At 43.4% G+C, this 24,936-nt stretch overlaps 3 protein-coding genes across 5 annotated transcripts in view; 2 read left to right on the top strand and 1 right to left on the bottom strand.

Moving 5' to 3' along the window:
- Positions 1-14,534, top strand: part of LOC126408470 (chromatin remodeling regulator CECR2) — a 46,883-nt gene extending 32,349 nt beyond the window's left edge. For both annotated transcript variants that reach the window (XM_050074028.1, XM_050074027.1), the window contains exons 8-19: positions 2,697-2,786; positions 4,017-4,167; positions 5,110-5,239; positions 5,335-5,372; positions 5,465-5,556; positions 5,716-5,842; positions 6,661-7,043; positions 7,174-7,332; positions 7,494-8,298; positions 8,862-10,926; positions 11,280-11,347; positions 11,632-14,534. In XM_050074028.1, the coding sequence (XP_049929985.1) occupies positions 2,697-2,786; positions 4,017-4,167; positions 5,110-5,239; positions 5,335-5,372; positions 5,465-5,556; positions 5,716-5,842; positions 6,661-7,043; positions 7,174-7,332; positions 7,494-8,298; positions 8,862-10,926; positions 11,280-11,331 (4,092 nt within the window). In that variant the 3' untranslated portion in view covers positions 11,332-11,347; positions 11,632-14,534. The remainder of the gene's footprint in view (positions 1-2,696; positions 2,787-4,016; positions 4,168-5,109; positions 5,240-5,334; positions 5,373-5,464; positions 5,557-5,715; positions 5,843-6,660; positions 7,044-7,173; positions 7,333-7,493; positions 8,299-8,861; positions 10,927-11,279; positions 11,348-11,631) is intronic.
- Positions 14,535-16,901: 2,367 nt separating this feature from the next.
- Positions 16,902-22,719, top strand: ada2a (adenosine deaminase 2a). Of its 2 annotated transcripts, none has more exons than XM_050074033.1 (10): positions 16,902-17,229; positions 17,646-17,972; positions 18,365-18,584; positions 18,857-19,070; positions 19,163-19,290; positions 19,406-19,496; positions 19,714-19,822; positions 20,599-20,756; positions 20,883-21,085; positions 21,174-22,719. In XM_050074033.1, the coding sequence occupies exons 2-10, from the start codon at positions 17,666-17,668 to the stop codon at positions 21,262-21,264; spliced, it is 1,521 nt and encodes a 506-aa protein (XP_049929990.1). In that variant the 5' UTR covers positions 16,902-17,229; positions 17,646-17,665; the 3' UTR covers positions 21,265-22,719. The 2 variants fall into 2 exon arrangements, with proteins under 2 accessions (XP_049929990.1, XP_049929991.1); XM_050074034.1 differs by lacking the exon at positions 16,902-17,229 and having other exon boundaries at positions 17,798-17,854; positions 17,901-17,972.
- ribc2 (RIB43A domain with coiled-coils 2) lies at positions 22,717-24,695 on the bottom strand. Its single transcript, XM_050074035.1, has 7 exons — positions 24,506-24,695; positions 24,308-24,389; positions 23,750-24,070; positions 23,549-23,667; positions 23,235-23,405; positions 22,970-23,136; positions 22,717-22,878 (listed from the first exon to the last, which is right to left on the bottom strand). Exons 1-7 carry the CDS (start codon positions 24,620-24,622, stop codon positions 22,809-22,811), a joined length of 1,047 nt encoding a protein of 348 aa, XP_049929992.1. The 5' UTR covers positions 24,623-24,695; the 3' UTR covers positions 22,717-22,808.
- Positions 24,696-24,936: the final 241 nt, after the last annotated feature.

The raw sequence follows: 24,936 nt of genomic DNA, 5'->3' as shown, positions 1-24,936 counted from the left end.
ATGGCCTCTAGCACACTTGGTCACAGTGTGGAAAAAATGCTCTAATTATACTTTGTACAAAGAACACTCTCAATTAAAGTCTCATTAAAGGAAGTGCACTCATCTGATGTTCTTCTTATGTGCAAATAAATCCCACTGATGTCACACAGCTGGAGATTATACTGTATTAAAAGATCCTGTGGGGGAGTGGGAGAGAGGAAAATTACTAATTGTGTAAATTTACAAGTTTATTTATTTTACCTCTCTGTTTATTTCCAACATGACAGCTGCACATTCTGCAGCTTTTAAACTTTAAACTTGACTCAGCAGATTTAAACGTTATACTCAAGATCTCCATTTACGTATACTGACAGTATCCCATAATAAATTATACGTTGAAATCATTTTAGATTTTGGTCAAATCAACATAAAATGAGTTGTATTGATTGAATATGGTCTGTGATAAATACCAATAGACTAATCCTTGTTCTAATCAATGTTTAACTGTAATATACCAGCAGCATAAAATGGACTTGAGCAAATCAGGACCAAGCAGAAAAACATAATCTTATGTGGTGACGTTATGGTATGGTTTGATGGGATTAATACTGCATTTCATATGCAAGTAAATGCCTCACTGATTAATAATATAGTGAACCATTAATGTATAATGTTTCACGGGGGTTTTATGAAAGGTTTCTTTTAGAGCTAGTGTTCGCAAATGGACCAGAGAACACTACTACACATTCAGTAGTTCAGTAACAGTGAGAACAACCTTGCAAATAATACAAAACAATATTTTTGCTCAGATTAATATTTCCACATCACTGATATACTGTAGGTTCTGTGGAAGAAAAAAAAACACAACGCAATACTTACAGCAAGCGCTAATGTAACTACACAGCTTTATTCAGTGGCATTACTAATGTAACATTACATGAGTTGGATTAAGTGCAGTTATAATGTTTCCCTCAGCTGTGACATTTACAATAGAGGGACGCTACTTGGAGGAGCTGTAAAAGGTACATTTTAGCTGATTTCAAGCTTAAACTCTGAACAGAAACTGGTCCAGACCAGGTTAGGTCTGTAGCATAAGTTACCATGGCAATCTAGAAGAGATCGACCCTCCTAGGACGGAAAAATCTGGCTTTAGGCTCAACTTACCGTGCTAACCTTCTAACCTGGCTAGGTGGTAACACCCCTCTGAGCTCTGTAAAACACATTGATCTTTATTGTGTTTGTTATTTTCTAGTTACTATAAAGACATTGTAAAATTCATAACTACTTTAAACCTTCAGAGCCCAAATGTCTTCAAATTGCTGGTTTTGTTTCACCAATAGTCCAAAATCTCAAACTATTCAATTCAAAACAATACAAAAACAGAAAAACAGCCACTCTACGCATTAAAGCAGCTGAAACCAGCAAATGTTTGTCATAAATTGACATAAATATATGTATGTCTTCATGTGGGTGTATGCGTGCATACAAGCGTGTCAAATCTTCAGTGTGTGTAGCCTCTTGAATCCTCCTCTCCACGTGTCTCAGGCTGCTGTCACCAGCCATTTCATGGGGCACTGACAGCGGGCGGGAGCTCACCTTGAGGCAGGATGGAGCCTCTTGAATGACAGCTCTGCTGCGCTGCAGGATTCTCTCGACCTCTCTAAAGTGTCGACACCAGAGGCACTCTATCTTGTGTGTGCTGGATGGAGGGGGGATTTAGTGCTGGTGGTAATGTGGGGAGGAATTGTGGAGCCCCAGGATATGCCAGTGCTTCACACTAAGACATGGCAGAGATGGAGTGGGGACTGAAGAGTTGTGGAGGGCACTATAGATCAGATCATGAACATCTGTCTTTTTTTCTTTTCTCACTCCCAACCCACATCTTCCTTCCTCTTTTACCTCCACACCTGCACACATACACAGGCTTCATACAGCTGCTACTGCATTTTAAGGCCTCCTCTAGCTGTTTTATGGATGACCAGAAGCCTGACTGAGGCACCTCCCAGTGCTGTCGGCCGCTCCGGGCTGACAGTTATTCACAGTCTGTCTTCCCTGATGAACTCTGACGTGAGCTGCAGAGGCCAGTCCCTGATACAGACAGGCTTTCAAGGGATCTGCTTAGAGCTCTCGGTTGGCTGGTGTCTCTCTCCTTTCCCATGTGCTATATCTGGATCACTGATGTGGATTCAAATGTGGATTGTAGTCTGTATTTTCAGGATGCATGGTGAGAGAGTCAAAATATCATGCTCAAAAGTTGCAGGATTGGCTGTCTGGTGTTATATCACTGTGTTGTGTATTTGTCAAACTGACTAAGCTCAGCTGTCAACCTAAGAGAAAGGTGGGGGAATGCAGGAAGTGGAGGAGAGTGACTTGGGGGAGGGGAGAGCAGAGCCAGTGACCTCTCAATACTCACCGCTCCTCTGCAACTCCCCAGGGCCTGTCAGTGTGTTGGCTTGTGTGTGGCTGTCTGTCTCATGGTCTTGAAGACTCAATCAGTAATTGGTTGACCATAGAAATGACAGATATCCACCTATGTAATTCAGAAATTACAAAGTTGGAATGGTAGATTAAAAATTAGAATAATAAACGTAAGTTTGTCATCCACTGATAGTTGGCTTATTAAAAGAAAGACAGGATTGCCCCTTCGTTTACATTTGGATTGTGCCTTTAACAGCCTACAAGAAACAGAACTGATCTTATTTTTCATTTTTCTTCAGGAGCGGGAACAGAAACAGAAGCTGCTGGACCCAGCCCCAGTTCGCATATCACAACGGTTCTCTGAAAAACACGTTAACCAAGAGGAGGAGGTATGTGTCTCTGTCTTTGTATTTGTTTTGATAGTATTGCTGCGTTTCTAAAAAGACCTTCATCACATCATACAACTTTTAATTTTCACACATAATCTGCAAGTTTGTTTTTGTTTTAACAATACTTCTTTACAAAACATGCTATGTGCTTTTTTATTTACATTACACTGGAAACCGCTTATAGCAATCACAGCTACAGCATTCATTTTTGGGTCTTTTCATACATGACAGCACATGGAGAAAACATTAAAACTACTGTAATTTTATTCATGTATTTATTTATTTTAATTTTAAAGCAATACTTTGCCTTTCGGTTGCCCGTCTGCCTCCAGCTGGCTACTTGAGGCTGGTGCTGCATGTACATTGAAATCATGATGGGAAATGGAATGTAATATTCTCACGATAAAAATTATTCCTCAAGGGGCGTCGGTGGCTTAATGGTAGAGCAGGCGCCCCATGTACAAGGCTGTTGCCGCAGCGGCCCGGGTTCGACTCCAGCCTGTGGCCCTTTGCTGCATGTCACTCCCTCTCTCTCTCTCTCTCTCTCTCTCTCTCTCTCTCTCTCCCCCTTTCACACTTGTCTGTCCTATCAAATAAAGGCTAAAAATGCCACCCAAAATATCTTTAAAAAAAAAAAGAAATATTCCTCAAAGCTTATGACAGACTGCCAAAAACAAGCCAACAAGATGCAGCAGTGAAATTTGGTGTTCCTCAGGCTAACTGCACTCAAACAATGAGAAACAGTCATGGCTGCTATGGAGACAGAAAGCGAATACATTTGGGGAAATCACCTGTGGTTGAAGCCGCCCTCTTCATGTGGAATCATAATGTCCACAAAATAAAACAGCAGCACTGCATTTTGAAACAATCAGTGAAATTCAGTTAACAGCGAAACTCTCTTTTTTATTTCTTTATATTCATGTAATAAATATAAAAACGTCAATTATCTGCATGATAAATAAAGAAAAAGAAAACAAAATTGGTCAAATTTGATCTGGACAGACGTGATCACTATGACAGGTTTCCACTGTACATACATTCAGGTGTAATGAGGTGTTTGTCGGAAGTATTTGGGGGTTTGGGTGCAATGCTTCTGTACATTATTCCTGGAGTTGTATGCACAGGATTGATATAGTTAAAGCTATCTAACTTTCAGCTTCCTAGTATTCATTACAAGCTGTCCTCCCACAAGTCCTGAGTGGACTAATGGGCTTTTGTTTATGTGTTTAGGACAATCTGAAGGCCATAGCAGAGGAGGAGAAAAGGAAAGATGAAGAGCTGGACAGGCAGGTCCTGCTGGCCGAGCAGCGACGAGAAGAGGAAAGGCTTCAGCAAGAAGAACAACAGAGAGAAAAGATGGAGAAGATCAAAGCCGTGGAGGGTAAGATGGATGGCTGGAAAGATGAACAGCTTCTGTTTGTGCACAAAGTACCCTTATTTTAAGATCTAAACGATATCCCTGAGGTACTGCAGCACATCTGCGATTACATGCAGAAAGGTTACAAAATAAAAAGGAGCTCAGTGCCAAAAGTCAAATATCAAGGAGCAGCAACAATTTCACATTCTTTCATCAGCAACCTGTCAGCATCAGGTAGGGGGCTTTCGCACTCTTCTTCCAACTCAGGGATCAAGGGCAGAATTGATTGTGAAGGGCACCCCACACACACAGACTTTCACCTCCATTGCTGTGGTTTGGCTCGTTACTCGGCTTGAAAATGTGCTGTAGCGTAGCAGCACTCGGAGCTTTGTGATTTATGTATAGTACACAGAGACTGTGAGAGGGAATGTTCAGGGCCTTTAATCACAGGATCACTTCTCTTTTTCTCCCCCCTCCCCCTCTGATGTCATCTGTCAAGGGTTAATGAACTGCTGATTGTGCTTCAGTGGAGGAGCCTCATTAATGTATTATAGATGAACAGCAGGACCTGGCCGGCTCTCTGTGTGGATTGCATATGTGGAATCCTCCCTCGAACCTCTTTAATCCACACGGCAGGGGGGGGCAGCAGGCATCTCATGTTAAAAGATAAAGCAGCGATACATATGCACTCTCTCTGTTCTGCTCTTTTGATCAACTGGGCCGAAGAAAAGATGGCTGATGAATCGCTCTCTTTCTACTTATCCGAGCTGCCGCTGTCTCTGATTCCCAAGGCCTGGTTTTCATTGACTCTCCTGACAGCCTCGGTGGACAGCAAGTGCAATTTAAACTGTAACTCAAGAGCCTGAAAAAGCAATTAAAACACTGTTTGCCTGCAGCCTTCTGAGACTGATGTTTTTTTATTGTTTGTGCTGCTAATTGCCCCCTCTGTTCGTCCTTCTCTCTCAGAACGAGCTAAGAGGCGAAAGATGCGTGAGGAAAGGGCCTGGCTGCTGTCTCAAGGAAAAGAACTGCCACCTGAACTCTTGAATCTGGAGCCTTCTTCTCCTGTCCACAGAACACGCAGGAATAAAGCATTGTGAGAGGCTTTTTACATTTGACTCGAGATTTTACTTCCTACCTTAATGACTCAAGGTGTATTATTTCTAACACGTTGTATGTTTGACGTTTCAGCTATGAAATCGATGACGACTACACTGCTCTATATAAAGGTATGCTTACTGAGCAGTTACTTGAGGTTGTTGACTTATCTCAGTCTGTATTAATATGTGTTCTAATGTCTGATCTAATCTCTCCTCTATAGTGCTCGAGGTCTTGAAAGCCCATAAAGATGCTTGGCCTTTCTTGGAGCCTGTGGATGAGTCCTATGCCCCGAATTACCATGAGATCATCCAGGTACTAAATACAAGACAATGCCAGCTGGCATGTGATAGCAGTAGTGATATTGTGTTTGAATATGTTTGGTTCACATCGCAAATAATGTATTCAATCACAAATATTGTATTACTTGAGGTGTTTAGTTGTTATACTTAATCGTTCTTCCAATCCTTTCAGACTCCCATGGACCTGTCCACCATTGAAAAGAAGCTCAACGATGGGGAGTACGTTGCTAAGGAGGAGTTTGTTGCCGACGTGAAGCTAATGTTTGAGAACTGCATCGAGTACAATGGAGAAGACAGTGGTAAATGAGCACAGTTGCACAAACACAAACCAGCTCCAACCCAAAAGTGCCTGCTTCCTCCAAAAAGAATTTGGCTTCAAAATCCATTTCAGTGTGTGTGTGTGTGTGTGTGTGTGTGTGTGTGTGTGTGTGTGTGTTGTGAGAAAGACGTGCATATATGAATTTTTGGGGTGAGAGTCAGGGGGTGACAGTGGGAGAGAGAGCAAAAGAAAAGGGGCCGGACTCAGTGCTGTGTTGGGGCCGGGGCCAGGGCAGCCTTGACAGTGATTAATGAGGAGTGATTGAGCTGTGCTCCAGTGCTCAGGGGGATCTGAGCCCTGCAGTTCCAGAGAAACATTCCAGCCCCTAAGCCCCCTGTCTGGAGCCATCCATCCAACTGAATACTCTCCCCAGGGACAGGGGGAGGAGAGTGGTAAGGGGGCCCAGGGTGGAGCAGGAGGAGGAGGAAGGGGTTGGCGGAGCAGGGGTCAACTTACGCCCTCTGACCTGGTCAGTCGGCCAGCGCTGGGCTGAGAACAGAGGAGCAAGTGTGTGTGTATGGGTACATGGCATGCATATTGGTGTGTAGTGTTTGAGTGTAAGGGAATGACTAAGAGATGGGGCGAGGTGGAGTTTGTGGGAGTGTGTTTGGTTTGTGAAAGCGAGGGAGTGACTTTCAGCATGCAGATGAAAAGCTATCAAGTGTACATGAGTCGATGTGCAACAGGTGTTGTTTTTCATGTGTGTGGCTGTGTTTATAGGGGTGCAGGAGATGTGTAAGAACCTATATGTGTTTTATCACATGAGCATAGCTAATATCAATGTCTGCCTTTCCTCAGAGTACACTATCATGGCAGAGAGTCTGGAACGGTGTTTTAGCCGGGCCTTATTGAAACACTTTCCGTCAGAGGATGGCGACACAGACGAGGAATTCCACATCAACAACGAAGACAAGGAGCGCAAGGACAAAAAGCGCAATCGTGGCAGCAGTAAACATTTGGGACCTGAAAGCCTGATCAAAGCCACTGAGCAAGTCCAGCGTAAGCGAAACTCCCAAGGGAACAAGAGCAGCACGCTGTCAGAGGATGAGGACAGCAAAGCAACGCGACCACCTCCTCCCCTTCACTGGGCAAACGGTCCCCCTCACCCCCACGGCCTGCCTCCAAGCCAGCAGCACATTCATCAAGGAGACATCAGGGGCATGTATCACCCAGGGCAACAGGTAGCCACAAGATAACTTTGCTTGTTTTCCTCTACATTTTTAAAAACCTATGCACCTAATTTGTCACCTATCTTACACAGAAATGTAGCAGAAACACTTAAATAGTGAATTCTCTCTATTATCTTACCAGCTCCGTCGTCCTCCTGGTCCACCTGGTCCCCCTGGTCCTCATGGCCCACACATGTATGGCCAAAGAATGGCCATGGATCCCCGCTTCGCTTACCCAGGTCACATTCCCAGGCATGGAGATCCCGGTTTGAACCGCTTGCCCCACAACTTTAACATGCAGGTATACAGAACCAATGACATCTTTTTAAACTTAATTATAATGTTTAAATTACAGTTTTTACTGAAGAACCACCTTATTCTGTGTGTGGTCTACTTGATGCAGGTAACATGGACTGATGTACACTTGCACTGATCACAACACCTTGATTTCTTTTTCCCTAGCATCGCATGGTTGAAGGACATCACATGGGTCCTAGGTATCCCATGGTCCCAGATCCTAACCAGCAGCAGCCTCCACACCAGCAGCAGCACCCCTACATGGGCCCAACTCATGGCCCGTCTCTGGGCCCACGTCCCATGGGCCTCCAGCCGGGCCCTCCACCTGAAGCCAGCATGTATCCATCCCACCACCGTCCAGAGGGCCACACCATGCACCCCATGGGCAACAGATTCCCTGGGCCAGAGGGGCCACCTCAGCACAGTTACCCAGGCATGAGGCCTCCCAGTATGGGCCTATCCAACATGTGGACTGGTATGAATCACCAGGAGAGACCCAACGGGATGCGCATGCAAGATCCCAACATGGTGAACCAGCGCAACTTTAGTTACGGGGGAGTCCCTCCTCCAGTGGGGCATAAACCATGGCCGGAAGCTGCTGGATACCCCCACCCTCCTCCCAATGCCCAGTATCAAATGTCTGCAGCGGTGAGCTCCCCGGGGCCCATGTCCTCGCGTCCCCCTGTTCCACATCCAGACTCCTCTGGCAGGACACGCTTGGCTTCCATGCTGGAAAGCCCAGAGATGCTGGCCCTGCAGCAGCTGTCAGCCTCTTCTGGACCCCCTGCTGGTGCCCCTCATCAGCACATGGGCAACTTTCAGCAGCCCGGGCCCCCATCAGGAATTGGCAACATCCCAGCTCACCCCTCTCAGCAGCCTCCCCCTGCCCCTGAGGTTCAGCTGCTGCGTCCTGCTAGAGACAATGGGCCAGACAGTCAGCCTCCCCAACAGACAGACATGCAGCCCAAAGGTAGACCTGACCTTCTCTCTGTGTTTCACCAGCCGTCCATATTCTGCATGGAGGAACCCGAGCACAGTTTAACCTTTTCCTACACAAGTGCTCTTTCTATACTGCAGTGTCTCAATTTAATCAGCACAGCCCCCATCTTTGCCCTTCCTCTCTGGGCTTTTTGCAATTTGATTTTAATTATTTTTCACAGTAAGTGGCAAATTGAATATTCATTAGTTGAGCGAATTTTTTGCTGGTTGCTTTAAGGGGTAAAAAAGGACGGCATGTCGTCATGTAAGCTTCACCAGCAAGCTTACAATTTGTTTGCATTCTCATTTTAAAGGAATGAAACAGGACATGGGTGAATCTTTAATTTGCTTGTTTTGTAATGTTCATTTGATTGGTTGGGATAGATATTATAAAGTGACACAAACCTCGTCTTTTTTTATTTCTATATTCTTTGACAGTATAATGCAGTGATATCAACTCAATCTTGTTCTTATAATAATAGTTGATCAGTGCTAATGTCTTTTCCATTATTCTTTTAATGCTAACTTTCCTTTCATTATTCTGTATTTCAACAGACTCAACATCAGAGAACAAAATGGCTGCCAACAACATTTCCGACAAAGATTCATCACATAAAAACACTGTTTCAATGAATCAAGAGCACCCGTCCATCCGCAGCCCCACAGAACACCACACAGGCCCAGCAGAGGGAATGAAGAGTCCCCCGGCCTCTAACTCGGAAAGATCACAGGAGAATCCGTCTGGACCAGTGCTCCCACAGAGTGCAACAGAGAGCCACAAGCAGGAGGGAGATGGCCACCGTCCCATTCATCACATTAGTGCCACAACGGTTTCATCCCACGTCAACACAAGTACCAACGTCTCCACTGATCCCAAACACCCCAACTACCCACAGCATACACAGAACAGTCCACAGCAAAACGCTCAGAGCCCCGCACTTCTTCACCAGAACGTACCGCCACTACATGTTTCAGCATCTCAGAGCTCCACTCAGCCAATGTCTGAGAACAACTTGTCACACATGCAGAATGCACATCGGCCAAGTGAACATCAGCAGAACATCCAAAAACAGCAGCAACCTCAGGCAACCCAGAGTACCCCTCCCCAATGCCACCCTCAAAGCTCTCCCCAGCAGATGACCCAGAGCACACAGCAACTACCCCCTCATCACCTCTCCCAAAACATCTCTCCACAACGCCCCACACAGAGCAGCCCCATGCATGGGATGCCACAGAGTGCCACACAAGGAGCCCAGCCTGGACCTCCTCAGCCAGCTCCTCTCACCTCTTTGCCACCCAGTCATCCTACCCCACTGTTACCCTCCCAGCCTAGCCCAGCTGACCATGGAGATCAAAGACCGAGTGAGCCTACTAGTAGACCGGACACAGACGGCAGTGCCGTTCCTCCACAGCACATGATGAAATCTGGGCCTCCAAATGGTATTTATAAACACCAGGCTTTTAGCCCCAATCACCATCAAACCCAGCTGGTGGGTAGTAACCCAGGTATGCAGGCTCAGAGAGGGCCAGCACCCGCTCACAATCCAGCCATGCCTCCTCAGTCCCAAGGCCAGGTAAATGGAGCCATGGGTCCGTATGGCATGGGGAACCATCCACATCCACACTACAGCCAGACACAGATGACCCGACCCATGCCTCCTTCTGCTCACCACCCTTATCACAACCAGGTCATGAACCCCCTCCACAATCATGCTCAGCACCCCACCTACCACCAGCAGGGAGGGACTGCCTACTCCTACCACTCGCCAGGCCAACAGCACCCTCAGGCCCACCCCAACATGTACCCACCTCATCAGTTCCAGCAGCAACACTACTACCCACAACCCCATCCACAAGCTCAAGCCCATAACCAGGCCAACAGCAGAGGGAGTTATCCTTCAGAGGAGTGGCATCGGTCTCATTATCAGCCTCGTCAACCGATGCCGCCCAACGCCTACCTACCTGTAGCAAGTGCCAGAGGCAACGGTCAGTTAAAGGAGAGCAGTATGTCCCCACTGGGCTCTGAGGGCTCCAGTAGTGCTAGTTTGATGTCCCCTGGCCCTGCGCCAGATGTAGGGCCACACCCTGGAGGCCCAGAGGAGAGGAAGAGTGAAAGCAGGGAGCAGGCCAGCGGATGTAGCAGTGGTGGCAGCCCAGCAAAGCAGGCTCGTACAGAGAGCTCAGAGCAACCTGAGAGCCCTAAAGAAATCCTGGACCTCGACAGCCATAATGCAGCTGCCCGCCGCCGTAGCACCCAGCCACCTCAACATCAACCTCCCGCCTCTGCTGCACACATGGTGTCTGGCTTCATGTACGATCCACGTGCCGTGCACCCTGGGATGCAGCGAGGTGGCGTTCCTCCACCCCATATGATGTTTCAGACTCGTGGAGATGGCAACAGAGCCCCTTACCCTGGCCACCCGTACCCAGATCCCGGACGCTATGCCACCCAAAGACCTCATCCACACCTGATGGAGGCTCTGCAGCGACCCCAGCAGCTGCCTTACTCACCGGGTCAGACACGCATGGCCATGTACAGACACCCCCGGCCTGCTGGGCACTTCCAGGGCATGATGATTCAGCAGAGAGGCCTGGCACCAGAACACTTCGTACATCCAGGGTAAAATGATTGTTCCAGTCTTTTGCATTTACAACATTATATTGTTACTCTCTCTTATCAGTATTTTAATTTTGAGCTACACACTTTTACACTTGCTTTTGTTTGTTTCACAGTCAAACTAAACTGTAAACTGCAAGCTGCTGTTATTATTTGATATACATTTTGTATTTTCTCTGGGCCGAAAGTTTCTTCTTAAACCCATGAAGTGTTGATATGATTTATCTATTAGGACAAGGAACACAACCTTTATGAAGCTCAAATTAGTTTGACATATACTGCTGACCCAACAGTGGCAACTTGACCTTTTAAGTGTTAATGACAATGTTTACAACTTTTCTTTTTTGCCGTCACAGGCAACAGATGATGGCTGCCCCAGGCGGCCCTAGCAGTAAACAAGGAGTGTGACACATACCATATCAGAGTGAGTAAAAATAATTCTGACACATTACACTATATGTTAAAACTTTTTCTCACAGCTTCCAGCAATTTCCTATATTATCATCCTTCTGTAAATATTTCTTTACAGTGCCGTAGGTATCTATTTCTAATAACTTAAACAAGCTGCCAGAAGGCATTCATGCATATCCAAAGGGAACAAACCTTCAAAATGATACAATGATGCTGTCAAGCTTTTGCAATGTTTTGTCAGTCCTAAATATGCTGAAATTGTAGATGTTCAACTAACTGTTCTTCTCCTCCTTTCAGGCATGTTATTATCAAAGAACATCTGGACAAAGCAGTGAGCCAAAATGAAGAATATGTGGGCATACTGACTGTAGATGGGACACTTGATGCTCCACGTATATCTCTTACTAATTTTCTTACACTGGACGAGAACATTTGGCTTTGTGTTACCTATCTGAACTTGAAGATCCAACCAGGCAGCTGGTATTAAGATAATAATAATGTGAACTTTTATTGAGCCCTGGAGAGCAATTCTCTTTTCACTTGCCCTTCTTCACACAAACCTCTGTGGAACTGGCAGGGATTTACTGTCTTGCTCAAGGTCTCTTCACCACAATGGTTGCTTCCCAACGTGCGCATTTGAACTAGCAGAAGGGCAGCCTTTTTAACCACTAGGCCAACCTGCTCAACACAGAGGACCCTGCCTTCAACAACACTGGACAACCCTCTCCTCTTTGAGCATTGGAAATATTAATGTATTAAAGGCCCTAGAACACAGCCTGCCTATCTTGTCCATCGACTGCAGTGTTTGATGGAGCTGTTAATCTACTGACAGAACTGAGGAGCACTGTGATGAAGACAAGAGGGACTCTTGTTGTTTTTACTGCTATTCTCTGTTCCAACCCTATCTTTAAACTCAGGTGTAGAAAAGGAGGTACTATGAGACTGTCACCCTAACCCAGTCAACTCACAGGCCCCTTGCAATTGCCTTGGTTTCCTTTGTGAATGTATGAGTGAATGTGTAGATAATAGGGTGTGTACAGCATATTAGCTGCATGTGAAAGGACACAAACACTGATCATTTGTCTGAAGCCTAAACTGTCCTGAAAAAAAAAGGCCCATTCACTGTCCATTTCCACCCAACAGTGTTTCTCTAGTTGTGGAGTAAACACACAGTATATGCATCTTTCAAAGCTGCCTTCATTGTCAAGAATGTCTTCGACTAGCAGAGAGGGACCAGCAAATCGTATCCGACTGTACCCAACTCTGTCATGCACTATGGATTTTGTTAGTCTGGACATCCTGGAATTGAGTGGCCTTGGATAGTCTTATTTTTAGTCAAACACATATATGTATGATAATATATCCTTACCTCTTGTCCCAGATGGGGGAATTTTAAAATGACACGTCCTGCTAGCTGGTAAATGCACAGAACACAGAACAAACACATCAAGTCCGCTGTTGTTTTCAACTGTGACATTTGTTGCATTCCACGTTAAAATGTGTACTTCCTTCGTTCGTTCACAGTGCTGCCCTTTGCATGGTTACTTCTTTGAGTGCTTCCTCTTCCCCATGTCAATACTAAACGTATCCTCAGGGTGTACAGTTTCTATATACGGGTATTTTTCTGCATTATTTTAAGGAAGAGCAGCATAAAGAAAATGGGACTGCAACTGTGGCAAATCAATCCACCTCATGTGAAGAACTGAACTTTCAAGGGTCTTTATTCATTGTCCTTAATATGCGGCTTATCGCACTGCCAACTAATCGGACTTTTCCCCCATGAAACCCTTTTTTTCATTTTCATCAAAGTTGATGGATCAAATATGAGTTATTCTACATTCCTGTTGATCTGGTGTCATACCATTCATCATCACAGTTAATTTGGGCTTTCTTCTGATACATTTTTAAGTGCAACCAATGTATTTTTATCACAACTGATGTGGACTTTGGAGGTTTTTGTCCCGCACCCTACACCTTATCATATCCATGTTGCACCTATGAGCCCCACTTGTTCAGTTTAGTGATGGCAGCAAATGAATCTACCTCATCTTAGCCAGTCGATGGCGTCTACTGAGTCCCTCCAACTTCCTCTCCTGCCCTGCCAGACTCCTGTGGGTCAACATTTAACGACCAGCCGATGATTTTAGCACCACTTTTAGTTTGTAGACTTACAGAACTGACAACGAAATGGCCTTACAATACATGACCATCTTGGTTAGTCACAGATTGCTGTGTCAAATTATGGTGCCCATTGACATTGACAGGTGTTCTGTAAAAGAAGCAATCTTTGAAAGTGTACACTATCTTTTTAACGGGACAGCACTTTCATCCTCAATTTTTTTTAAAGGAGTAAGATAGACAATATTACAACACATGTCTGACATGGGACTCTGTAAATTGGTCTTTGGTTGTACAGATTGCATGCCTTCCTGCCTAAAGGTTGTTGAGCTAGACACAGTAGGCAGTATTCCAGTATAGGGTCTGTAATAGACCACACAGAGTTTGGCAGCATTAAGGGTTTACTATGTTCCTTAGTACTGAGGTACTCTAAGGAAATATTTGAGGAAGGATGACAGAATAGGAAAGTGCTAGAAGCTGTGACAATTTTCTAAATGTGTCACACAAGACTTGCTATTTTGTTAAAATAGGGAATTGTCTGAATATTTAGTGGGCCTAATAGGGCTCCTCTGGAGGTTGTGTGTTCACTCGACTCGTGCTGTCTTATGTATGAAGGACAGTGTTGATTTTAAAGGTCTGAGGTTGTGAAATTGTCTTATGCTGTACAGAAGTTGTGTGTGCGTGTTTCTGGTGCGTAGAAAAGACACCAGACGATCGGAAGTGTGCGTTCATCTCTCACTTTTACTCTGCCGTCATCTCTCTGCACTAGTGAAAACCATTTAGACGTGATTAAATGTGAATCATATTTATTTTCTCTTTTAAGAATTTTTGTACATTTTTGGACTTGTTTTAATATAAATGTGGTGTATGTTTCTTTTTTTTCTCGATGTCGTTTTTGTTGTTTTTAAGCAGTCGTCTTTTACCTCAGTAGCATGGTGGCATTGAAAAAAAAGACCTGTACGTTTTAATTTTTAAGTGACGTTTACATGTTCTTATCTGACTGACATAGATTATTTTGGAAATGGAACGGAGTATTTTCTATACTGTACATTTCTTAGAAATAAATCACTTTTCCTGAACAGGACTCAGTTTTATCATTGTTGATTTATAAAAATCATATCATAAGGGATAAAAATAAACTCATAGTTACATCACTATAACAGCAGATCAATGGATTTTTCTCCATTGTGCTTAAATAAACACTGCTGTGAGGAAAGAGACATAAAACCAGGCCATGCCATCCCATAGTAATGGGGCATGTATCTATAATCCGTTAAAGAAGCTGAAAGGCTAAAAGTAATGAAATGCAAACAGACAAAACAAGAGGGCCAATGCAAGACAATGCATTAATCTATTGAAGCGCCTCACACCATCGCCTTCAATTAGTGCTTATCCTCTTGACGAACACCCTCCACAGATTGTGTGCTGCTTTGTGTGACCCCTCTCATGTCTGCAGGAGTCAGTGATGTGATGTGACGTCAGTGTAAGATAAAGCAGCGAGGCTCCCCAGGCTTCCTTCAAGGGGCTGCTTTTAAACAAACAAGTAAATTCTGTGGTTCAGACCTAATTAGGACAAACTTGGCAGTGGTGAAAAAAAGGGAAACAAATCAGAGGAGGCATGTAAACAAGATACTTTAATTGAGCCTAAGTAAACAGGTTGTATAACTAAATTCTGAAAGTGTGAATGCAAGACAATATTTAACAGTAAACAAAAAGTTTAATAGTAAAAATTATGTAGTAAAGACTGTGGAAAGATAACAGACAAGGAGGGAAATAAGTGTAGGACTTCATCATTCCATCCCTGACAAAAATATGTTTGTGTTTTATAAAAGGTACTTGAATGATTTCATTCATTCATTCATCTTCTAACCGCTTCATCCTCTTGAGGGTCGCGGGGGGGCTGGAGCCTATCCCAGCTGACATCGGGCGAGAGGCAGGGTACACCCTGGACAGGTCGCCAGACTATCGCAGGGCTGACACATAGAGACAGACAACCATTCACACTCACATTCACACCTACGGACAATTTAGAGTCACCAATTAACCTAGTCCCCAATCTGCATGTCTGTGGACTGTGGGAGGAAGCCGGAGTGCCCGGAGAGAACCCACGCTGACACGGGGAGAACATGCAAACTCCACACAGAAGGGCTCCCACACCCGGGATCGAACCGGCAACCTTCTTGCTGTGAGGCGACAGTGCTAACCACCATACCACCGTGCCGCCCTTGAATGATTTCAGTCAAACCAAATTAAACCAAAGAGAAACCTTTGAGGAAAATTATCAAAACAACTTCTCCACCAATGTAAAAAATACTTATTGACAAATGTCTGCAATTTAGTCTTTGTCAGGTGTTATGTATATGGCTTTTTTAAGCTGTTATTCCTTCCATTTTATAATACTGTTTTATTTGAAGAAAAAAAAATAGTTATCCATCTAAAATAATATATTATTTATTAACACTGGGTAACAGCTGTGTCTCATCTTTGTGTCACTGTAACTGGATGGACGGCTCTATTTGTTGTGTTTTACATCTTACGGCTCTTATATTTCATACTTTATCTAGTTTTTTTTGTTTAATATTTGTGCATGTTTGAAATAGAAACATGCTCAATCATTAGTTAGTTGATACATGTTTTCTATTCAAATTATTTATTTAATTTTATTCATTTTTTTTAATGAAAATCATTGCCAAAGCGCAGTAATTTTACAGTTTGTATAATCTGATAAACATGTATTTCAAAAACGAAAACAATCCATAAACTGTGGAGATAAATTTGTCTCATTATTATTTCTGTGAGCAGATAACAATCCGTGTGTAAATGTGTAATCTGTAAATGTAAAACATTTTTCATTATTACAAAAAAAGATTTGTTAACTCAAAAAATATGCAAATATAAATCAGATCTACAAATACACAAATTCCACTAATACTATGTATAATAATAATAATAATAATAATAATAATGATAATAATAATAATAACAATAATTAAGACTGTTCCTTAAATGCAAATCTGCAAGAATTGAGATTAAAAAAATAAAAGCTGGACTCACAAATATCTATCCATAGTTGTAAATGTTAGGAAGATATTCACAACTGCTTTTCATTCATTTGTAAATTAATTAAATATATTAACAGATACTTTGTGGAATTTGTGTTTAATTTTTGCACACCAGTTTTTTGAGTTTACAAATCTTTTTTGTATTTGTGGATGGTGTTTTATATTTACAAATTAAACATTAACACACGGATTGTAAATCTGTTCACACAAATAACGTTGAGACATATTCATCTCCATGATAAACCAACATTATTTGGACATTTATTCCCTAATCTGTGGTTTGCAGATTGATGTTTATATAACTATCCTCCACCAATCACATGATTATCAAGGTTAAATTTTAGCCAATCAGAGCGGGGTAACGGCGGGGCTTAGAGGACGGTTTCTCTGACAGGCGGAACACGGGAAAAAACACTCCAAACACATCAATAGACAGACCCCACCGTAGCTTTAGCTCCTTTTGTTTGCTAGCTTGTTTATTTGTGTGACGCTGCTGTAATAAAGGAAGTTATTTGAGAAAGGCATACGCGTATTTCAAGCTGACAACTTCGAGTAGGTTTCACCGTGGTCCTCTTGTTTTTTTTAGTGACTCTCAACTGACTGTTTACAAAACCGTCGTCAGCTGTCGGGGCACCAGCAGAGCTACCAATTGTGTTGCGTTTAGGGACAACATTTTACATTTCACACGACTATACACGGCTGAGATTAAATTAAGGTAATGTAACGTTTACTGGTTTTCATGTGTCGATGTCTGTTGAGCAAAACAAGTCAGACTTGCCCCTTCTCAGATTAGCACACTGAGCTGCAAGTGTTAAAAAAGCCTTGTTAGTTCATTTTCCTACAGTTTTGCACACGAGTCATTCACTTGAAGATGTGCGTTAATGTTCTTGTCATGTATTTAGTTATGGACTTGTAATAAAAGTCTGTTTAACATGTAAACATGGTGGAAATGATGCAGAGGAGCAGACACCTCGTCATTTCTTTCTTTATTCCTGCCGACGTTGGAAATTTAAAGTTCATTTTTTACCTCAGCTTGCACAGACCAGCTGCTTTCGGTTCCTGAAACAGGCTTTCTGAACTTCTCTGTGAGGTTGGTGTCACTTTATCGCTGTTAATGTTTTTCTCTCGCAGCTCCACACACTCTCAGGACCATGGCAGTTTTACTACAGCGCCCCCACGCGGCTGTGGCCTGTCTGCTCTTCTTGTACCACTTGACCAGTGTCCTGTCCATCCCAGACCCCAGGCTGAGAGAGGCCCTCATAAAGCTGGAGGCCTCCATGCAGACAGGTGGGCAGGTGGTGTTGACTGATGCAGAGAAGCGGCTGGACGCTGTCCTGCTTAAGATGAAGCAGGAGGAGATGGTGAGAGCAGAATTTCCTCCTGCTTTGCACTTCTTTAAAGCGAAGGACCTCATAAAGGCCAGTCCCATCTTCAGCCTGCTCCAGAAGATGCCTAAAGGTATGTTCAGTCTGAAAAATACATTCCTTATGTCTTCATATTCTGGACAGTAAAACAAGAAATCATTCTCAACTTCTGTCCTTGTCTGGGGTGGTGTTAAACCTTCCAGTCTCTGAGGTTAATGGTATCGTTCCTGAGCGCAACTGTGCACTCAGGGATCTTTGTCTTTTGTTTAGAGTATACTTCACATAAGGCTCCACACTGTAGGTATTCTTTATGAGACAATAAGTCCGTAGTTTTGGTGTATACCATATGTCTACAAAACATTTTTCACTCCTAATCTCCTGAAAATCACAGATTAACCTGATCTGTTTACAATAAACACTGAATCAGACTTGTACTACATATCTCCGTTCTTTATTTCCTTATAATTCTGTAATTCATTATTTCAGGTGGAGCTCTCCATATCCATGACTTGGCCATGGTAGACGTGGAGTGGCTTGTGAAGAACGTGACCTATCGGCCCCACTGCTACATGTGCGTCACCGACAACAAGTCCATCAGATTCATCTTCTCGTCCAAAGAGCCCAAAGCTCTGCCACAGTGCTCTGCCTGGACCCTGCTGGAACACCTCAGGGCCAAGATGATCAATGTCACAGATCTCGATAACAGGTGAGTTCCTGATGAGCAGGATAGCAGATTGATTTGGAGCTAGGTTTAACATGTTACAGTGTGTATTTAAAGGTCCTGTAAAATTATATTATTAACTGCTTAAAGAGAAACCCAAGAGTGAATCACAATGTTAAGAAAGTAGTGGTTTCCAGAAAGTTCAAGGTCTCCTATATAGAAATGTTAAGAAATAAAGCTCTCAGCACGATGGTAAATGGACCCAAAGCGACGCAGATCATCTGATCACAACCGTGTCTTCATATTTACACCCTCAGCATAATGGCCAACATGACGCTTGTCACTGATCAGGATCCAGAAACGGTGTACCCCAGTCAGGATGTGATATGGGCTAAGTTTGAGGAGACCTTCCTTGCACTGTGGGGACTGGTGACATACGCTCCTGTGTTCAGAGACTATTACTACCAAGGTCTCACCGAGTTCTACGTGGACAACGTCATGTACCTGGAGCTGCGAGCTTTACTCCCAGAGGTACACTAATGTCTTGCCTAGTGTGTCAGTGCATTCATTTGTCTGTTAATTTAACACAGTTATGTAGAAGTTGTTTTTTTTGTGTTACTCAGATATATGAGTTGGACGGCAGCACTCATGACACAGCCTGGACTCTGAAGACCTACCAGGAAGTCACCAAACAGTTCATAGCAGACCACCCAGACTTCTTTGGAGCAAGAATCATCTTCACAATCCATAGGTGACTTCCCTTTCCATAGATCTTACTTATCAGTCTCAATGGCTTACTGGCTCACTAGCAGACATGAGAGGATGTTGATATGATCGTTGATCTCACACCGTACTGTGTGCTTCAGAGGAGTAAATGCATCTGTGATGGCCAGAACTGTGGAGAAGGCTATGAAGCTCCAGAAAGACTTCCCCGATATCATGGCTGGTTTTGACCTGGTGAGACGCAGCAGTCATTGCATGCATAACACTGAGTGGGAAGTGTTTGTACTGACAGTTTGATTTTTAGTTTCACTTAGAATACAAGCAGTAAAAATATAAGCTCTGGCAACAGTTTTGAATCAGTGAAGGCAAATATTACTTAAACATGTTTAATGTAATAGCATGGCGTCTCTGTTTGTTGAAAAAGGTGTTCACTTTTTCTCTCTGTGTACAGGTGGGCCGCGAGGACAGTGGCAGACCCCTGTGGTACTTTAGAGATGCCTTGTCACTGCCAGCAGAGAGAGGGGTGGCGCTTCCTTTCTTTTTCCATGCTGGAGAGACCGGTGAGCTCATAAGCATCCTGTTCATACAGCTACAGTGTTACACAGTGTGTGGCTCAAAAGGGTTAAGAATAAGGGTATCAGCTTTGTCTGGATGCTCGTGCCTTGTGTGTAAAATACTGTAAGATCTGAAGCGTAACAATAACTTATGTTAATGTCTAACTATTGTGCAAATTCTAAGAACAAACAGGCTACTACAGGATTGTTGGGGAATTATTAAACTTATCTCATCAAAGATAAACATAGTTCTTAGCAAAGAACAAAATCAGGTGTAGTGTTTGAATGTTGTATTTATCACTCAGAGGGGAAGTGTAGTTTGTGAGGATTACCATGGCCACCTTTTTAGTCAAATGAAAAAAGAATTACATGTATTTTCACACTGTTGACGTTAGGCATTTTCAGACAGAAGCGCTCTGTTCTGGGGACTCCATGAGAGGAACTGCCCACTGGATAGCTTCCCCGAGAACTACACACCTTCAAGGGCTTTTTTTTGGCTATTCATATTTGCATCACCAATGGAAACACTTAAGTGAAGTATGCCAGCTGGTGGTTGGTATGGCAGCGTGACTTCTGTGCCTTACAGTAAAGCCTGGACTTCACTGTCAGTCCATCCTACTTTGTTTTCTCACATTTTTATCATTACGAGCTGTTTTTTGTTTGAATGGAAATTTAGGGAAAGGAATAAATTAGTAATTTTAGAACCACCACACTTTATGCACTTTAGAACCACCACACTTTATGCAAATAACATGCATTTGATTTCTCTCTACTACACGTAGATCTGGAGGGTACGGAGGTGGACCAGAACCTGTTGGATGCTCTCTTGTTTAACACCTCCCGTATTGGCCATGGCTTTGCTCTCCTCCGACACCCAGTGGCCAAAGACCTATCCAGAAAGCAAGGGGTGGCTCTGGAAGTGTGTCCCATCTCCAACCAGGTACACGATCATCCAGTGAACCATACTGTGCAATAAGAATACTTAAAATCCTAAGAGACAACATGGCTGTAATTGAATTGATCCGACATCTTATTAACAGATATCTCCTTTCTTGTCCACGTTCAGGTGATGAAGCTAGTAAATGATATGCGAAACCACCCAGCAGCTGCACTGATGTTAGAGAACCACCCACTGGTCATCAGCTCTGATGACCCTGCCATGTTCGGTGCCACTGGACTCTCTTATGACTTCTATGAAGCTTTTGTGGGCTTTGGTGGGATTAGCTTCCATCTAGGCTCCCTCAAACAGCTGGCCATAAACTCTATTAGGTGGGTGTCAGCTGAGATGACAGGAAATGTGTAAGTGCTCACATGCCTGAGCAGACGGCTCACTGACATCTCCCTGTGTGTCTTTCAGGTACAGTTCATTGACTCCAAAGCAACAGGACAAAGCCCTGGATCTGTGGCAGAGGAGATGGGATAAGTTTGTCTCTGAGAATGTTTTTTAGATAGAAACTGGGATTGTCCGTAGGGCAATCTTGAAATGCCTTGATGCTTCCTTTGAGAAAGGACCACCTTGTAATGTATAAATGTGAATGTAAAATGTGGAAAACAGTGCTGGGCAGGTAAGCAGGATTGTGGTAGCAGGAAATACGAGACAGCAGAGCTAGTTTGGGGTCAGATATTGTCACAATTTGACATGGGATAATGACGGAAATGATGACTGAATATCCTAGTGTTTTAAATAACACCTGTGCTTTTCCATGTTAGGATTTAATACTGATTCAGAGCAGTACGATGTGATTTTAAAATGATAATCGATGCATCTGTTTATTTCTATACATGATTTTTTTCTCGCTCTGTGACTACTTGATACTCTTAAAGTGCAGCATATTTGTAACAAGCCGTAAGTGATATAAACTGATGGATTTACTTCCATTAGCTGTTATTATTATAAAGGTAGTAACTAATGGCAACAACTTTAACTTTTTAAACCAGGAAGTGCCAGTCGGTCTGTATCTAACTGTGGTTGCTCACACTTAGTGATCCTTACCAAAACTGAAGAAACAGCCCAGCTTAGAACATAAACACAACGCACATTTACATCCATTACATTTCACCATCCACTTTGTTCAGCTGTTAGGAACGTACAACCTGGTCTTCCAAAATTATTACAGGTGAACTTAATGTTGAGAATTGGCTTTTAAATTTCCGATTATTTACTTTTTTGCATCAAGAATCTTTCAAGAGAGAACTGCAATGCATCTAAGAATCAATTTGTCCCTTAGCTTTCCCTACATTCACCACTTCACATCTGCTGTGAAAACGCCAATTGTTCCACACTGCCGCAAGGTGGAGTCGGCTATTCACAGGGAATAAACTAGAGATATTGAAACAGGCCTGATATGCTGTATGTCTCATAAAATTTAGGGGGATTATCTGAACTGCGCACATGAAATAGTTTCAAAGACATTTTGTTTCGTCTGTTCTCATTAAGAGTTTTTGATGTATTTGCACTTTAAGGAACATGTTGCCTTTGTTTTTGGGGACGGTAACAGTGCCAGACAGCATTGTTAACTACTTGAGGTGCTAAATGTTGTTTGATTTCTCTTTGAAGTGTGTTTGTGGTTGCTTGTGCTTTTTAAGAGTGTATTATATGGCTTGTTAAAAAGGCTGTTGAATCCTGTGGGCTTGAAAGACTGTATATATTTTTTTTTTACATACTTTTACAGGATTTTTACCTGAATGTCATTTTTTGGATTTTTAGCATGTATATAGAAAATGGCACATCTGAGCTTTTGCTGATGTACACACATTTTATGTAATCTATGAGAAAACACTCCCTAAGAAGAAATAACTCAGAAGCAGACTATCATTCATGTGAACAGCATCATCCAGGCGAATTTGAATGTTGTGAACTGCTGAATTTAAATTTGACACGATTAAAGACAACTGTTGATTTACGGTGTGCTTCAGTTTATTCAGCGTTCTTCTCGTGTAGCACCATTATCTATAATTATCCACTGTAATGAGCCAGTCGTCCATCCATCCATCATCTGCTGCAGGTGTTGAATTTGGAGAAGAAGCTGTTGTCAATGCCTCCTCTCTCAATGTCGGGCTTCCTTAAAATGACACCAGGTCAGACACACACAGAGTGAGACAGTAGTTTTTCATGTGCTTGGATATACCGTGTGAGTGAGTGAAGCTACTGACTGCTGTTTGTGTGTCTCAGCCAGCTTGACGTTGGTGCTGTCCAGGTGTCGTCTCAGCTGCTTGTTCAGTCTCGCCTGCTGCCGCTCTATCAGCAGAGCTGTGCGAGCTGAGGCCAGGCGGACGCGATCATATTGCTCCTCTTCTTGCTTTTTCTCTAGTTCTATCCTCTACAGATGCACAGATAACGGACAGACGATCAGTGAACAGCTTTTTAAATGATCAAAAAAGAGTGTGTGTTTTCAGTGTCATTTTGTTCCTGCTTTACCTTTCTCTCCTCTATCTGATGTTTCTGGAACTGGACGACCTGCTGCAGACTCTCCGGAGGGGCTCTCCTATCACTGCTGGGACAAAGACCGGGCACTCCCACCATGCCCAGGGTGGGCTCGACATCTGCACTTGTCATCTGTTCTCCTTCCTGACGACGCTTCTCTTCAATCTTGGCCCATGCAGACCCAGCAAAAAGGTGAGGGTGACTGAAAGTGTCATTACTGCACCTCAGATTCCATTTCAATGTCTTTTAAAAATTAAAATCTCAGCGAAATAGACGCTGTTCAGTTTTAATTAGCAGTTGTGACCTACCTTGGCCAGATTGTACTCTTTAGTGGCTATAGTTGCTGCTTTTCTCCTCTCCATCTCAATACTCTGAAGCTGCAGAGCTTTGCTGTCCATGTCTTCTCTGCTTTGGTCATATTGCTCCTCTAAAGAACAGTAAAAGAAGAACATGAAGTGCGTGTGTGTGAACTGATTATCTGTATCCTGTATGGGATCAGTCAAACCTACCCTCCAGCTTTTGTTGTTGCCTTTCTGCTGCTCTCTCGCTCTGCTGCTGGATGAGCCACTCTCTGAGCTGCTCCCTCTGTCTCTGCCGCCTGCTCTCACTGCCCGGGTCCTCGCCCACCAGGCCAGGAAGGATCATCTGTGCGTCACCTGGGTCTGTTTTCCTACAGCGGTCTGGATCGTTCAGGTCAAACTCCCGCTGAGTCCAAGGCTGCTGGTACTGATGCCGGAAGTTTACAATGGCCTTTTCCATTACACGCTTCTCCTTCTCTTGTCTGTTGTGGAGGAGGCAAGCTACTTTGCTGTTATGGAGCATATCAGCATCTGTATGGAAAGAGACACACATCACAATGCACTTCAATATAAATTATGACTGTCTAATAATATCATAAAACACTAAGTAGTGGCAGTAATATCTGTATGGATGATTATGATTAGCTTCTGCTTTCTATCAGTGAGTGAAAGGACATTATAGGTTATATTCGCTGTGATAAATTGTCCCCTCCAGGACACCATACTCACTGGCAATCATTAAGCATTAGTAAAAGACGTTTAACTCACCATAAGCTTTTTGTTCCTCTTTTTCAGCCCTTTCTCTTTTCTCCCTTTCTTTCATTTGCATGTTTAATGCTTCCTTGTCAACCTTTAAAAGACACAACGGGCATGACAGCACAGTTAAAAGCCGGTTTATAACAGTACATTACGAGTTAGCATCATGTAGTTAGCATTAACGGTACACCGATACAAATGTTAGCTTACCCCTATCGTCCTCTCTTTGTCGTTAAAAATCCTCTCTCGTCTTTCAGTCTCTTTGTTACGACGCCTCTGCAGACTCGCCTTAGCGACACGGTCTGACAGTAAGTCAATGTTAAACATTTCGGCTTCAAATTAGTAAGTAAAGTGTGCGGTGTTAAACTTGAAACGCACTCCAGTCCCACGGCGATGAGTTAAACACACTGGTTGCTAAGAAACCAGAGTTCGTGAGCGTTCGTAGCTTGTCGGCTTTTTCCGGTGTAAATGGAGGCACCTGCTGCAGCCACATGATGGCTGACCGTGCTCATTGATGCGCTTTACTAAACTTTTATACATCATTAGCACGATTGAAAACCTTGCAAATCCAAAGTACACTCACACTAGTTATTTCACATATTTTGGCTTAACCTGCAACCTGAGCAGAGGTATAATCTGAG

This window comes from Epinephelus moara, chromosome 20 (assembly GCF_006386435.1).
Source record: "Epinephelus moara isolate mb chromosome 20, YSFRI_EMoa_1.0, whole genome shotgun sequence".
NCBI classification, from domain to species: domain Eukaryota; kingdom Metazoa; phylum Chordata; class Actinopteri; order Perciformes; family Serranidae; genus Epinephelus; species Epinephelus moara.
The sequence above is the reverse complement of the archived record's forward strand: the minus strand, read 5'-3'. Positions and strand labels throughout refer to the sequence as shown.

Bases quoted from the DNA above. Each gene is read 5' to 3' on its own strand.
- ada2a (XM_050074033.1), top strand. From the start codon at position 17,666: ATGGCAGTTTTACTACAGCGCCCCCACGCGGCTGTGGCCTGTCTGCTC. The intron at 18,585-18,856 runs GTGAGTTCCTGA...TTACACCCTCAG, and splicing joins GTCACAGATCTCGATAACAG to CATAATGGCCAACATGACGC. The intron at 19,497-19,713 runs GTGAGACGCAGC...CTCTGTGTACAG, and splicing joins TCATGGCTGGTTTTGACCTG to GTGGGCCGCGAGGACAGTGG.
- ribc2 (XM_050074035.1), bottom strand. From the start codon at position 24,622: ATGTTTAACATTGACTTACTGTCAGACCGTGTCGCTAAGGCGAGTCTG. The intron at 24,071-24,307 runs GTGAGTTAAACG...CTTTCCATACAG, and splicing joins AGAGGAACAAAAAGCTTATG to ATGCTGATATGCTCCATAAC. The intron at 23,137-23,234 runs GTAAAGCAGGAA...GTGCATCTGTAG, and splicing joins ATCAGATAGAGGAGAGAAAG to AGGATAGAACTAGAGAAAAA.